Source organism: Jaculus jaculus, chromosome 4 (assembly GCF_020740685.1).
Source record: "Jaculus jaculus isolate mJacJac1 chromosome 4, mJacJac1.mat.Y.cur, whole genome shotgun sequence".
Lineage (NCBI taxonomy): Eukaryota > Metazoa > Chordata > Mammalia > Rodentia > Dipodidae > Jaculus > Jaculus jaculus.
The window spans coordinates 119,811,412-119,825,906 of record NC_059105.1 but is presented as its reverse complement, the minus strand read 5'-3'; the positions used below and the strand labels follow the sequence as shown (position 1 = coordinate 119,825,906).

Genomic DNA, 14,495 nt, shown 5'->3' with positions numbered 1-14,495 from the left:
TGTGCCACCACATTGGTGGGATGTCTTTAAAAAAATGTATTTTTTAAAATTTTTTTAAAAGAGAGAAAGATGCAGATAGAGAGAATGGGTACTCCACAGCCTCCAGCTACAGCAAGTGAGCTCCAGACACATGTACTGCCTTGTGCATCTGGCTTACTGGGTACTGGGGATTCAAACCTGGGTCCTCAGGCTTCACAGGTAAGTACCTTAATAGCTAAGCCATCTCTCCAGCCCCGATGTCTTTTTTTATTCATTCAAACCCAAAGAACTAAAGTGTTTGCATTTTGCTGGGTGGCAAATCTCCTTGCTGCTTCCTTGCTCAGCCTTGCTAATGTTACATTAAGCCAAACAACATGAATTGTGGCATTGTAGTCAAGTCCTCCTTCCCCAAAAGCTGAATTAAGGCCAGTATGTCAAAGTTTAAATCTTGGCTGGCAGAAGTAAAATAAGGGCAGACTTTAAGACCCCACAGGTAGAATAGGAGGTCTCTTTGATTTGGTCTATTTTCAGAAAGGGATATTCTGAGCTAACACAAGAAGCACAGCCTTCCTGGAGTACTCAACTGTGGGAAACCCCAATAGGCAAGTGAGGAAAAGGAGGCACAGAGGGACACAGACCACATTTGCCCACAAAGGGAGGAAGACTCACTCGGACCTTCTTAGCTTTCTTAAGCTGGTCATCATGGCTCACAGTCAAAATCCAACAAGAGCATATGTTCCCACATGTGAAAAATGCAAGCAGCAAAAAGGGACAGTTTAATAGGAGAGGTATTGGTATATGCCTGGAATCCCAGCACTCAGGAGGCTGAGGCAGAAGGATTGCAAGTTCTAGATTAGCTGAGGGTGAACAACAAGATTCTATATCAATAAACCAAAACCAAGCTTGGAATGCTGGCTCAACAACTGTAATCCCTGTATTCAAGAGGCAGAAGTTGGAGGATTTCCAAGTTTGAGGCCAGCCTGTTCTAGGCCAGTCTCAAGAAGCTAGCAAGTAACCAAATAATTAAAGAGCTATAATGTCATATTACCTTATCTTGTGTTTGAAAAGTTAGATTTTTAAAAGAAATACAATTCTTATGTTTGTGTGTTGTGACTGACTATCATTTTAACTTAAGGATCATTGGTGCAAAACTGTCTGCAAGGCATGAACTGGGGCATTGCTGGGTGTATAAGTAAGGGAAAGAACAGAACAGCAAGAGGGGCAAGAGGAAGATGGGATGTGCTGGAATGGTCCATCAGCCCACAGGGAGCAGGCATGTGAAGACACGTCTGAGCCACAAGCAAGGGCAGCAATATAGCTGAGAGTGGGAGACCAGGTGTGACTGGATATGCAGAGCAGTTTTCCCGGGCAGGGCTGCCCTCATCTCTCCACACACCAGGGTGTTAATGCAGAACATTTTCAGGCCTGGCTAGAGGGTCTCCAAAGATCCTCCAGCCTTGCTATTGTTCAAAGTGAAGGTGAAAATCAAAGACACTCATGGAAAAGGACTGGGAATCTTCCAGTGAGTGAACTACAAAGACCCAAACCCCTTATTTCCACCTTGCCACCCCCAACTGCTAACAACTGAGGAAGAAATAGCTTTTATCCCTTACAAATACGTACGATGCTTTGGCAATTACAAAATGGTCAGCGGAGAGGGGATAAGTAGAGGAAGATGTCCTGATTGATACCAGGGTGGCCTGTTGCTGCAGCTTGACACTCCGTTCATGTCTGTTAGGGTTTTGCTCTTTAGGATGGGAGAAAAGTGATACCACTGTATATATTGTGCTTGATGTTAAGACACCACATTTGGTTTGGCCAAACATTTGCAAAATGGCTTCAAGTGTAGGGAGTAGCAGGGATAATAACAAATGAGGGCTGGAGAGATGGCATAGCAGTTAAGCGCTTGCCTGTGAAGCCTAAGGACCCCGGTTCGAGGCTCGGTTCCCCAGGTCCCACGTTAGCCAGATGCACAAGGGGGCGCACGCGTCTGGAGTTCGTTTGCAGAGGCTGGAAGCCCTGGCGCGCCCATTCTCTCTCTCTCCCTCTATCTGTCTTTCTCTCTGTGTCTGTTGCTCTCAAATTAAAAACAAAACAAAAAAAAAAAAAACGTTTAAAAAAAAATAACAAATGAGTCATTGGCAACCAATGGACATTCCTTGAGCACACCCTAGTGATGCCCCAACAGTATCTTTTAAATATAGAGTGCTTTCTGACACCTGTACAATTGGGTGTTGGAGTTTGGCTCACTCAATATGTTGTGCTTATGGATAAAATATCTTGTCTATCCCTATAAGTCCATTGTTGCCTTTTTTGGTTTTTCGAGGTAGGATCTCACTGTAGCCCAGGCTGACCTGGAATTCACTATAGAATCTCAGGGTGGCCTTGAACTCACAGCAATCCATCTACATCTGGCTCCTAAGTGCTGGGATCCAAGGTGTGGAGCACCATGCCTGGCTCATTGTCACCTTTGGCTCTTTCCTGATATACTTGAAAATAATTACTTTAAAGATCTGATCTCAGGGGCAACAAGAAAGTAACTTCGTGTTACTAGGTAACTGGTACATGTATCTGCATAGACACAACCAAGTGCTTTCTCAATTCAGATACATAGTTCCGTGCTTGGAAAATGATGTAAGTTTCATGTTGCAGTGAAAGCTAAGACTTTCCACTTGGTTTTCCAAGAGGAAAGAGCTTTCTTTCCTGGAAAAGCAGCAAAAAGATTGAACTACTCTAGGTTTAGCATTTAAATGTGAATAGTACTTTTATTTTTAAAGGACTTTTATATAAATTCAGTGAGATATCTTTGTAAAAGCATATTTAATGAGACTGTGAATACTTTTGTACCTAAGCAGGCCTTTCTCCTTTTTTGAGGGGGGGGGGGTTTGGGAAGACTCACTAGCCTCATTCTCTTTTTTAAAATCTTATTTATTTATTTACTTAAGAAAGAGAGAGAAATGGGGGGGGAGAGAGAGAGAGAGAGAGAGAGAGAGAGAGAGAGAGAGAGAGGGAGAGAGAGAGAATGGGCATACCAGGGCCTCCAGTTGCTGCAAATGAACTTCAGATACATGTGCTCCCCTGTGCTTCTGGCTTATGTGGGTACTAGGGAATCAAACCAGGGTCCTTTGACTTTGCAGGCAGGTACCTTAACTGCTAAGCCATCATTTCAGCCCTCATTCTCTTTATTAAATAAATTTATTTAAAAAAATATTTTTATTAATTTATTTGAGAATGTGTGCACCAGGGCCTCAAGCCACTGCAAAGGCATCCCAGATGCATGTGCCACTTTGAACATCTAGCTTTACATGGATTTTTGGGACCCTAACCCAGGTTGTTAGGCTTTGCAGGCACATGCTTTCACTGCTGAGCCATCTCTTCAGCCCTGACTGTCCTCTTTTACCCAGTCCTGATGGATTGGGCATACTGAGTACATGGTAAATCTGAGAGCCAAGGTCCTACATTTCTATACTCTGGTCACTGAGCATGACATTTTATGTTCAACTTAGTGAAATCAGACAGACCATCTCAATGGGGCAGGAAAGTTAAATAGAAAGTACATTTTCCTTTGGGGCCATGTGCTACGTCAGTTTAAGAAGATGGAACTCAAGTGACTTCTTTAATGCTTCTCTATTTGAGAGCATCTCATCCTGAGTGTTTGGAAACCACTTATAAGAATAATCTTAAAAGAGGACTTGTACACGTGTCTCAGTAGCAAACCATTTACCCAGCATGGAGAAGGACTTGGGGTCCATCCCCAGCAACAAATAAATGAATAAATAAATAAATGGAGAGAAAAGGAGAGAGAGAGATCAGGGAAATCACCATGAGAGTGTATGCAGGCTTCTACATGTAATGACAGTGACCCTTCATAGAAACAGGCCAGCAGGCCCAATGACCAGGGGCAATGATGGGAAACACCCTGAGGTGGGAGGGGATGGTTGAGGTGGATGCTTCTGGGGTCAATTTCAAACTGGCATTTGTGTGGTAGTGTGATAATAGAGGTGGGGGTAACCTGGGCTCTGTGTGTGTGTGTCTGTTTGTGTGCATGCGTGCATGCGTATCCTATGGCTCGTGAGTGAAGCTCAGAGGACAACCTCAGGATATTATTCCTCACCTTCTGCTCTGAAACAAGGTCTCTCTTGTTTTGTTTTGTTTTGTTTTTTTTTCTGATGTAAATACCACACTAGCTGGCCTGAAAGGTTTATGATTTTCCTGACTGTGCCCCTATTACTGTAGGCAGATTGGTATTACAGACTGTGTGCTACTTGCATCTGGCTTTATGTGGTGGGTTCCGGAGACCAGAACTCCAGTGACAAGGCTCACACAGTGCTTTTAACCACTGAACCATCTCCCCGGCCCAATACAGACGCCCTTGGGAAAGGTCATGCATCAACAGTTGCTCTTTCACATCTCAAATCAAGTCATCATTGTTCTCAGTATTGAGACTCACAGCATCTTGGCTTATATCTTTGTTTACTTTTTTGTTTTGTTTTGTTTTGTTTTTTGATTTTTGTTTTTTGAGGTAAGGTCTCACTCTAGCCCAGGCTGACCTGGAATTCACTATGTACTCTCAGGATGGCCTTGAACTCAGGGCGATCCTCCTAGCTCTGCCTCCTGAGTGCTGGGATTAAAGGCATAAACTACCACATGGGGCTTTGTTTGTTTTTTTGAGACAGAGTCTTGCTATATAGCCCAGGCTGGTCTCAACCTTGCAGCAATCCTTTTGCCTCAAGAGTGCTATGCATTTACCATCATACCTAGTGGGTTCTTAAAATCATTAGTATTCAGTAATTCTTTCTCCTATCCTTCTTCTTCCCTATCTTCTCCTCTCTGTTATCCCTGTTTTTGTTTGTTTGTTTTTTCTAACAGAGTTTAACTATGTAGCTCAGGCTGGTCTTGAACTCAAGATCCTCCTGCCTCACAGGTGCTGGAATTACAGGTGTATACCAAATACCCAGTATCTTGAAGCTATACTGAGTCCCTGTGGAACAACCAGAAGCATAGAACATTTGTCCTACCTTTGCTTTTTCACTGTGATTCAAGTCATTCGCTTTCTTATTTTGTTTTTTATTTTTTATTTTTATTTTTTATTTATTTATTTGAGAGCGACAGAGACAGAGAGAAAGACAGATAGAGGGAGAGAGAGAGAATGGGCGCGCCAGGGCTTCCAGCCTCTGCAAACGAACTCCAGATGCGTGCGCCCCCTTGTGCATCTGGCTAACGTGGGACCTGGGGAACCGAGCCTCGAACCGGGGTCCTTAGGCTTCACAGGCAAGTGCTTAACCGCTAAGCCATCTCTCCAGCCCCGCTTTCTTATTTTGGATGTGTGGAAAATTATCTCACTCACTGTTCCCCCACCTGATAGAGACATCATGTTTTGCTACAACAATGACTAACATTTTTGTGTCTCCAAGCTAATTTTGATTTTAAAAGCATTTCAGGCATTATAGAGCAAGATACTCGGCATGTCTACACTATGGATGCTTCTGGGCCTCCTGGCCCTGACTGGTGAGTGTGTTTCATTTTTTTCCAAATGGAAATGTAGAGAAGCAGCTTGGGAAGATAATGGCATTTTTACACTTACACACCTGAAGTAGAAGCATTAGTTTTCTCCTAAGATGCCTAGTGAATCCTTGAAGTCAGAAATAATTATCAACAAGCAGCCTCTCTCCAACTGTCATATGAAGGAAGGGGGCTCCTCACAATTCATGGGGACTTACAACCGGGTTGCTTGGGGTTAGACTTTAAACATTCACCATCGATAACTGCTCATTGCCCACTATAAACTCTCACCAATATTAGTTACTGAACTTATTTATAGACTATATGTTTCCATAGAAAGATGTGGGTAATGTTTATCATAAGGCCAATATAATTCATGTAGGAAACTAGCACAAAAGGCATCAAGATGTGACCAAGCCGATAACCACTTGGCTTCTAGTGCATGTGCCTCTGGCTTAGGTAGGGCCTCAGGATTCGAAGGCAAGCACTTTAACTGCTAAGCCATCCTTCCAGCCTAAAGTGTTTTCTTTTTTTTAAATATATTTATTTACAAGCAGAGAGAGAGAAGAGAGATAGGAAGAATGGGTATGCCAGGGCCTCTAGAAGGTGCAAATGAACTCCAGGTGCATGCCCCACTTTGTGCATCTAGCTTTACATGGGTACTAGGAAACTGAACCTACATTGTTAGGCTTTGCAGGCAAGCACCTCAACTGATGAACCATCTCTCCAACCCCAAAGTAGGGTCCTGCTGTAACCCAGGCTGACCTGGAATTCACTATGTAGTCTCAGAGTGGTCTTGAACTCAGGACTATCTTCCTACCTCTGTCTCCCAAGTGCTGGGATTAAAGGTATGGGCCTCCACGCCCAGCTTTTTTTTTTTTTTAATTCTTTAAAAAAAAATTTTTTTTTTATTTATTTATCTGAGAGCGACAGACACAGAGAGAAAGACAGAGGGAGAGAGAGAGAATGGGTGCGCCAGGGCTTCCAGCTTCTGCAAACGAACTCCAGATGCGTGCGCCCCCTTGTGCATCTGGCTAACGTGGGACCTGGGGAACTGAGCCTCAAACCGGGGTCCTTAGGCTTCACAGGCAAGCGCTTAACCGCTAAGCCATCTCTCCAGCCCTTGTTTTGTTTTTTTTTTAAACAAACAAACAATTTTTTCATGACTGAAGAAATGTCTTAGTGGTTAAGGCACTCGTCTGCAAAACCAAAGAACCCAGGTTCAATTTCCCAGGACCCACACAAGCCAGATGCACAAGTTAGCACATGCATCTGGAGTTTGTAGCAGCCAAAGGCCCTGGGGCTCCCATTCTCACTCTACCTGCCTGCTCCCCCCTCAAATAAATACATTTAAATTAAATAATTAAAAAAACTTATCAGGCATGGTGGTGCATGCCTTTAATTCCAGCACTTGGGAGGTAGAGGTAGGAGGATCGCCAAGAATTTGAGGCCACTCTGAGACTACATAGTGAATTCCAGGTCAGCCTGAGGTAAAGTGAGACCCTACCTCAAAATTTTTTTTTCTTTTTTTATTAGAGAGAGAAAGAGTGGGTACACTAAGGCCTCTGGCCACTGCAAACAAACTCCAGACTCATCTGCCAACTTGTGCAGCTGGTTTATGTGGGTTCTCGGGAGTTGAACCTGGATCCTTGGGCTTTGTAGGCAAGTGTCTTTACAGCTAAGCCATCTCTCCAATCCCAGCATGTTTTTTTTGATAAATAAAAAGAGGAAGGATAGTTCCCTGGGAGAAACAAAACTTCTGACTCTAAATTCAAAACAATTCTCAGGAGTGTTACATTCATGCCTTTAAAAAAATTTTTTTTTACTCATTTGTTTTCTCATGCATTCAACAAATATCTTTAAATTTCTACAAGGTGCTAAGCATTGGGAGTATCTGGATCTTTGAGGATTATATAATGTGGTTAAGGAGAGGTGCACAAAGCAAGGATCCAACTTCCATATCAGTATTTGTTACTAATCATAAAGACAAAAACACACTAGCTGAAAAGTTAAAAAGAATACTTGCTAAATTTTTGCTCATAAAATTCCACATATTTAGCCAGGCATGGTGGTGCATGTCTTTAATCCCAGCACTCAGGAGGCAGAGGTAGAGGATCACTGTGAGTTGGAGTTTGAGGCTACCCTGAGACTCCATAGTGAATTCCAGGTCAGCCTGGGTGAGAATGAAACCCTACCTTGAAAAAAAAGATTGAGCTACTTCCCCTAGTACATACGCTCCCAAGTTTGTAAAGTAAAAGTATTTACTCTGAAGTACTAGCGTTTTCCCCTGAAGGTGCTATAAAATAAAGAATCTTAAAATGTGTTTATGTGAACACAGAAGATATATATGAGGGCTGGGAAAATGACTCAGTAAGTAAAGTACTTATAACATAAGCATGAGGACCTGACTTCAGATCCCCAGAATTCATGTAAAGCTGGACTCAGTACCCTGTGTTTGTAATCCTAGCATGCCTACAGTGAGATGGGAAAAGGAGATAGAGTTCCAAGAAGTTCATAGGCCAGTTAGCCTGGCATTTCCAATAGCAAGAAACAAAGAGACCCTATCTCAAACAAGGTGGAAGGTGAGGACCAACACGAGGGTTGTCCTCTGACCTCCACACTCATGCCATGACATGTTCACACCTGCACACACACACACACACACACACACACACACACACACACAATACATGCACACAAAGATTCATATGATATACAACAGACATGTTTCCAAAGATCTGCAAATAATTTAGTTGATGATATAACCTACCTTAGTCTAAGAACAAAATAACATTTTTAAAATACTGCAATGAAAAGTTCTTACAGTCTTGTGATGATGAGATGATTCTCACAAGGAGCAATTTCCTGGGGCAAAGGTATCTTGTTACTGGTTTATTCATCCTCCTTCGAGTGTGAATTATAAGTGTTGTCAACCCTCACTTTCACAGGGGAGAGGGCATTGGTTCCAAGACACCAGAACCAAAATCCTCAGGTGCTCAAGTCCTTTATGAAAATTGGCATAGCATTTACTTATAACTTACATACATACCACATACCTTTTTGGGGAGGGGCACTTAGAAAATGGTGACTGCATATGTTATATACAATTTTTCCCAAGTATTTTTAAGCTACAACTGGTAGAAACAATTGATGTCAAATCCACAGATAGGAGGACTGTGTGTTATAAATGCTATCTACTCCCCTGGTATGATGAGAAGGGCCTCTTCTCTGTAGCAGCCTTTGTTTCAATAGCATTTCAAACAGCATGTAAACTAGGTGTAATCCCAGTACTTGGGAAGTAAAGACAGGAGGATCAGGAGTTCAGGATCATCCTTGCCTACACAGTGAGTTTAAGGACAGCCTGAGCTACATGGGACAAGGACTCAAAAAAATAAGGCCGGGCGTGGTGGCGCACGCCTTTAATCCCAGCACCCAGGAGGCAGAGGTAGGAGGATCACTGTGAGTTCAAAGCCACCTGAGACTACATAGTGAATTTCATGTCAGCCTGGACTAGTGAGATCCTACCTTGAAAAACCAAAAAATAAAAATAAAATAAGTAAAATAAAATAAAATAAATGAAACAACACCTCCCCTTCAGGCAGAAAGAGATCGATGCAACATGAAGAGGAGGATAAAGAAATGCAAAAGTTCTATACACAGACCTCCCTATGACCCATCAGAATATATCCCTTCTTTGCAACCTTAGGCCCCTACTCAGGATGCACTAAGAGAAGCTGAATCCAGCTCTAGGCCCCATCCGCAGATACAGCCTTTACTTTGGGTCTGGGTTGAGATTCCGGAATGTTTTTTTCAAAGCAAACGGAAATGCCTCATCAGCCCAGTGAGCTGTGAGACAGCCCCCAACCTTAGCAAAGAAGAATCTGCTCCAGTGGGTCCTCACGTCTGCAGGAAAGGAGGTGACAATTTAAAGTTAAAGCAGTGTCTGTAATAGTTTGTGTACTGTTCACTTGGAATTCAGGATTTCTAGTGTAGAGTGAAGTTCTTGTTACTAGTTTTATTATATTTGATTTTATTAGTGCCAATTCATTCACAGCAGGATGAGAACTACTCAGGTTGACATTTTCCCATCTATAGGTTCATCTGAAAGCAGCAGTTGGGGATGCTATGGAAATATCCGGACCCTGAACACCCCAGGAGCATCTTGTGGGATTGGAAGACGTCATGGCTTGTCCTACTGTGGTAGTTACAATCTGTGTCTGCTCTACCCTCTTTTATTTTAGTTCATTTTTTGAGATGGGTCTCACTCTACCCAGGCTAACTTGGAATTCCCTATGTATTCTCAGGGTGGCCTTGAACTCATGGTGATCCTACTTCTGCCTCCCAAGTGCTGGGATAGGATTAAAGGCATATACCACCCTGCCTAGCCACCCTAGCCTATTAACATATTCCCTTGACTTCCACTGTTTCTCGTGATCCCCACTAGGGAGTGGGGAAAGAACTGGATGTGGAGTCCAACACCTTGTCAGGCTACTGGCTCTGCTTCCTGAACAACACACTCAGTTCCCAACGTTATTGTAATGTCATCATATACTGCGGTGAGAGTGCTGTTTTGGTTGTTTCAAGGTGGTGTCTCTCTCTAGTCCAGGCTGACCGGTACTCACGCTGTAGTCCCAGGCTGGCCTCAAACTCACTGCAATCCTCCTACCTCTGCTTGCTGGTGCTGGGATTAAGGGCATGTGCCACTACGCATAGCTGTGAGAGTGCTTCGTAAACCACAACAGCACTTAGAAGGTAAAGCTAGTCAGGTAAATTAGTGTGCCTAGGATTCTCTTTAAAGGTTTGAACTTACACGTTTTCTTGGTGTCACTTAAGAGTGGAAAAGCGGGCAGTTGTGCCAAACCTGCTAAGGGGAACTCTCTAAGGATTTACCAAAGGGTTTAGGGGAATTTCTCCTTTGTAAGGAGGTGACTACACATGAGTAGCAGGCATTGCACATTTTATTGGTAAACCTCCTCTGGGTTATTAGGATGGGAACAGTGGCACCTATGCCTACAGAATTTCATGGGAGGGTAGCACAGCCTCTAAGAGCCTGGCTGAGGCCAATAGAAGCTATAGAGGTGTCTGCTTCAGGAGTGGCATGGGCTATTGGCTCCAGTTAAAAGAAGAGTGGAGCCAGGTGTGGTGGTGCATGCATAATCCCAGCACTAGGGAGGGAGGCAGAGGTAAGGGGATCTCCATGAGTTCAAGACCACCCTGAAACTACCTAGTGAATTCCAGGTCAGCTTGGGCTACAGCGAGACTCTACCTCCAAAAGAAACAACAAAATAAATAAGTAAGAAGAAGGAGAAAAAAAGAAATGAAGAAATAATTTTAATCTCAGCTCAGAGAATGGTCACTAGGAGTTTAAATTTGGGGTTTTCAGTCCTAGACCACTACTCAGATCCTAGGTGGCTCTCACACTTGCTTGCGCTCTTTTTCTCTTTCTCTCTCTTTGTTTCAGCTTAAGCTACTCCAAGCCACATCCTTCCTTGTGTGTTTGCTTTAGGAGTTCGTGCTTCTGAAAGGCTGGCTGAAATAGACATGCCTCATCTTCTGAGATATCAACCCGTGATGCGAACTGTTGGCCGGAAATACTGTGTGGATCCTGCAGTGATCGCTGGTGTCTTGTCCAGAGAGTCTCAAGGAGGCAATGTTCTGGTCAACACAGGCCACGTGGGAGATGGAATCAGGGTGGTTCAGGTAATGCTTTATCAATCAAGGTGGCATATGGCCCTTTTGCTATATGGCACAACTTCAAGGGGATACCTATGTGGTGGTGGTGGCTCAACTACACGGAACATAGGACCGCAGCTCTAAGAGATATAAGTATCACTGTTTACACTTCACTTGGAGACACAGTTGCTATTCAAAATCAATAACGTTGTATTTCCTGGGCAGCCTGTTCTGGGTTTCCAATGAGGCAGTGGTCCTGGAGAAAGATCATAGAGTGTGTCTGCTATGTGATTTTTCCAGCCATGTGACACTGAATAATGCATTCTACTTCATCAAGCCCATTTCCCCACCTATAAAATTCCATTTTGTTTTTAGCAGTGCTAGCGATCAAACCAGGGGCTTGGCACATACTGAACCCCCAAAAGCCATTCCTACAGAATTAGTACGAAGAGTCAATGGAGTCATATAAGAAAGAATCTAGTATCTGACGTGTTCTCAACAGATATTAAATTCCTTCCTTTGTCTTCTTTTTACACAGTTCTTAGATCTGTGACTGAGTTTATTTCTGCACTCAGTTGACCTGATATCACTTTTGTCAGAGACTTCCAGGAAGCCCTCTATCCCAGTGCTGGGTGGAGAGGTGAATGGAGGCTTTGTTTTCCTGTTGCCACTCAGATCATGCTTGTTGAGAAGCCTATGTGTATTTCAGTCAGTTTCTAATATTTTAGGAAATTTACTGCTCAGTGATCTTTAAATTGGCTTCTCAGGACTAATTAGTAGGAAGCTATGATTATTAAAAGCATCTTCAAGTACTTGACCACACATTGATGAGATAGGGGACACGTAAGCCATCCCTGACAGCAAGGAAGTGGACTCACAAAGGAGGCATCACGTCGTAAAGTTACACTAGAAAAGGCAGAGCCGGGCATCTTGTGATGTTGGCGCTAGAATCATTCCTACTTCACTGTTCTGGGACAAGTCCATCACATTTGGAATGAAGGGTGAACCTCCTAAATTCTACATTTCTCCTAAATATGGTGAGACCAATGGGGAAGTAGTAACCTAAGGTGTATGAACAAGGCTGGAAGGAGCTTTGGACATTACAATTATCTGAAAAGATCAAAGCATAGGCAGAGGGTACCACTTCCTGGCCTATTTGGAGTTATGCTTGCAACACTGAGGAAGGGCATCACATTAATTTTTACATGAACTAACCTCTCACCATTAAACTGAGGCAACAGTGAAATGACTGCTTATTGCTTCCTTAGGCTATACCTCAAAGCTTTATCTTTTCTTCTCTTCCTCCTCTACTTCCTCCTCCTTTTTCTTCTTTTTGGTAGAAATATTTAAACTGAGATCTATCCTCTTAACAGATTTTACTCAAAATATAATTCTGGGGGCTGGAGGGATTTCTTAGTGCTTAATCACTTGCCTGCAAAGCCAAAGAACCCAGGTTCAATTCCCCAGGACCCATGTGAGCCAATGCAGAAGGTGGCAAATGCATCTGGAGTTCGTTTGCAGTGGCTGAAAGCCCCTGGCATGTCCATTCTCTCTCTCTCTCTCTCAAATAAATAAAATAAATTAAAAGTATATATAATTCTGGATAACACAGTATTGTTAAGTACAAGTATAACATTGTACATCAGATTTCTAGAAAAGTTTCACCACAAAGCTGAAATTTTAGACATGTCAGCCAGCAACTCCTCAGTGCTTGTCACCGCCGTGCTGTCCTTTCACCTATAGACCCGACTCTTTCATATACCTTGGGAGAGGGGAGTCATTCATTGTTTGTTTTCTGTGACTGGCTTATTTCACTTAGCATGCCCTTGCATTTCATATCCATATTGCATGATTGCCTTTCGTTTTAAGGCTGGAAAATATTCCATGATGTGTATACAGCATATTTCCTGTGTCTATCTGTAAAAAACATTTATGATGCTCCTGCCTCTTGGTTATTGTGAGTAGATCTGAAATGAGCATGAAAGTATAAATATCTCTGTGAGATTCTGATCTCAAATGAGGTTGCTAGACTGTGTGGAACTTCTAAGTTTAATTTTTGAAAGAACCTATGCATTGTTTTCAATGGTGGCTGCACCATTTTGCATTCCCAGCAACAGTGCAAAGGATTCGTTTCTTCACATCCACACTGACACTTGCTTTCTGTGTTTTAGACAGTAGCCAATCTTACTAGGTATAAGTGGTTTTACTATTTAGCCTCCAGGGAGATTGAAGACAGGAAGAGGAAAATAGTCAGGAAATGAAAGAGCAGCCCTGAGCCCTTGATTTTATATCTTCCACCCACCGGGCTGACCCGGTTTTTCCTCTGTCTCTCTCCCTCCCTCCCTTCAGGACCGAAATTTTTATGCTCCTACATCCTGGATGAGTGAGTCCCAGGTCTCCCAGAAAATTGAAGTTCTAACTTCTAGAATCAAAGAAATTCAGACCAGGTTTCCAGCATGGGCCCCTGACCAGTACCTGAGAGGTAGGTGTCCCATGGCTGGTCAGTTGTTTCACAGCTGGGAAGTAACAGGGGCAAATATAAAATGCTGCGTCTGCTCTCCCACACCACTGTGTCTGTCAGTGGGCCATTAGTGAGGGGATCTAAGCGTTCTGCTCAGTGTCCTGAAGCAACAAGGGGCTGCTGAGTCAGGACTAACCTGTCACTTGAATTTCAGGTGGACTTTGTGCCTACAGCAAGGGTACAGGCTTTGTCAGAAGCAGTCAGGATCTGAACTGTGACTTCTGCAATGATGTCCTGGCACGAGCAAAGTACTTCAAGAACCATGGCTTCTAGCACTTCATATGAAACTCCAGTTCCTTGCCATACATTAGGCCTCAACTATTCTACCAGTAAAGCCCTCCAAGGAGGCCTGCAACTGCAAGCTTGAGTTGGGCTTGAAGGTTGTCAAAAAACATGAATCACATTAAAGGAAGAAGTATTACCTGAATTTTGCAGTCTAGTATGTGGGGGCTGGGCATATACATGATAGACTATGTTTTGTCTTTTTAAATATTTTTTGTTCATTTTTATTTATTTATTTGTGAGTGACAGAGAGAGAGAGGGAGAAAAGGAGACAGATAGAGAGAGAATGGGCGTGCCAGGGCTTCCAGCCACTGCAAACGAACTCCAGACGCTTGCACCCCCTTGTGCATCTGGCTAACGTGGGTCCTGGGGAATTGAGCCTCGAACTGGGGTCCTTAGGCTTCACAGGCAAGCACTTAACCGCTAAGCCTTCTCGCCAGCCCCTATTTTTTTTTTTTTAATGTGTTTTTTTGAGGCAGGGTGTCGCTCTGGCCCAGGCTGACCTGGAATTTACTATGCATTCTCAGGCCGGTCCCAA

The 14,495-nt window shown here is 43.3% G+C and overlaps 1 protein-coding gene across 1 annotated transcript; it reads left to right on the top strand.

Moving 5' to 3' along the window:
• Nucleotides 1–5,444: 5,444 nt before the first annotated feature.
• Nucleotides 5,445–13,948, top strand: Lyg1 (lysozyme g1). Its single transcript, XM_004669783.2, has 5 exons — nucleotides 5,445–5,487; nucleotides 9,577–9,681; nucleotides 10,988–11,181; nucleotides 13,504–13,636; nucleotides 13,830–13,948. The coding sequence occupies exons 1-5, from the start codon at nucleotides 5,445–5,447 to the stop codon at nucleotides 13,946–13,948; spliced, it is 594 nt and encodes a 197-aa protein (XP_004669840.2).
• The last annotated feature ends 547 nt before the right edge of the window (nucleotides 13,949–14,495 follow it).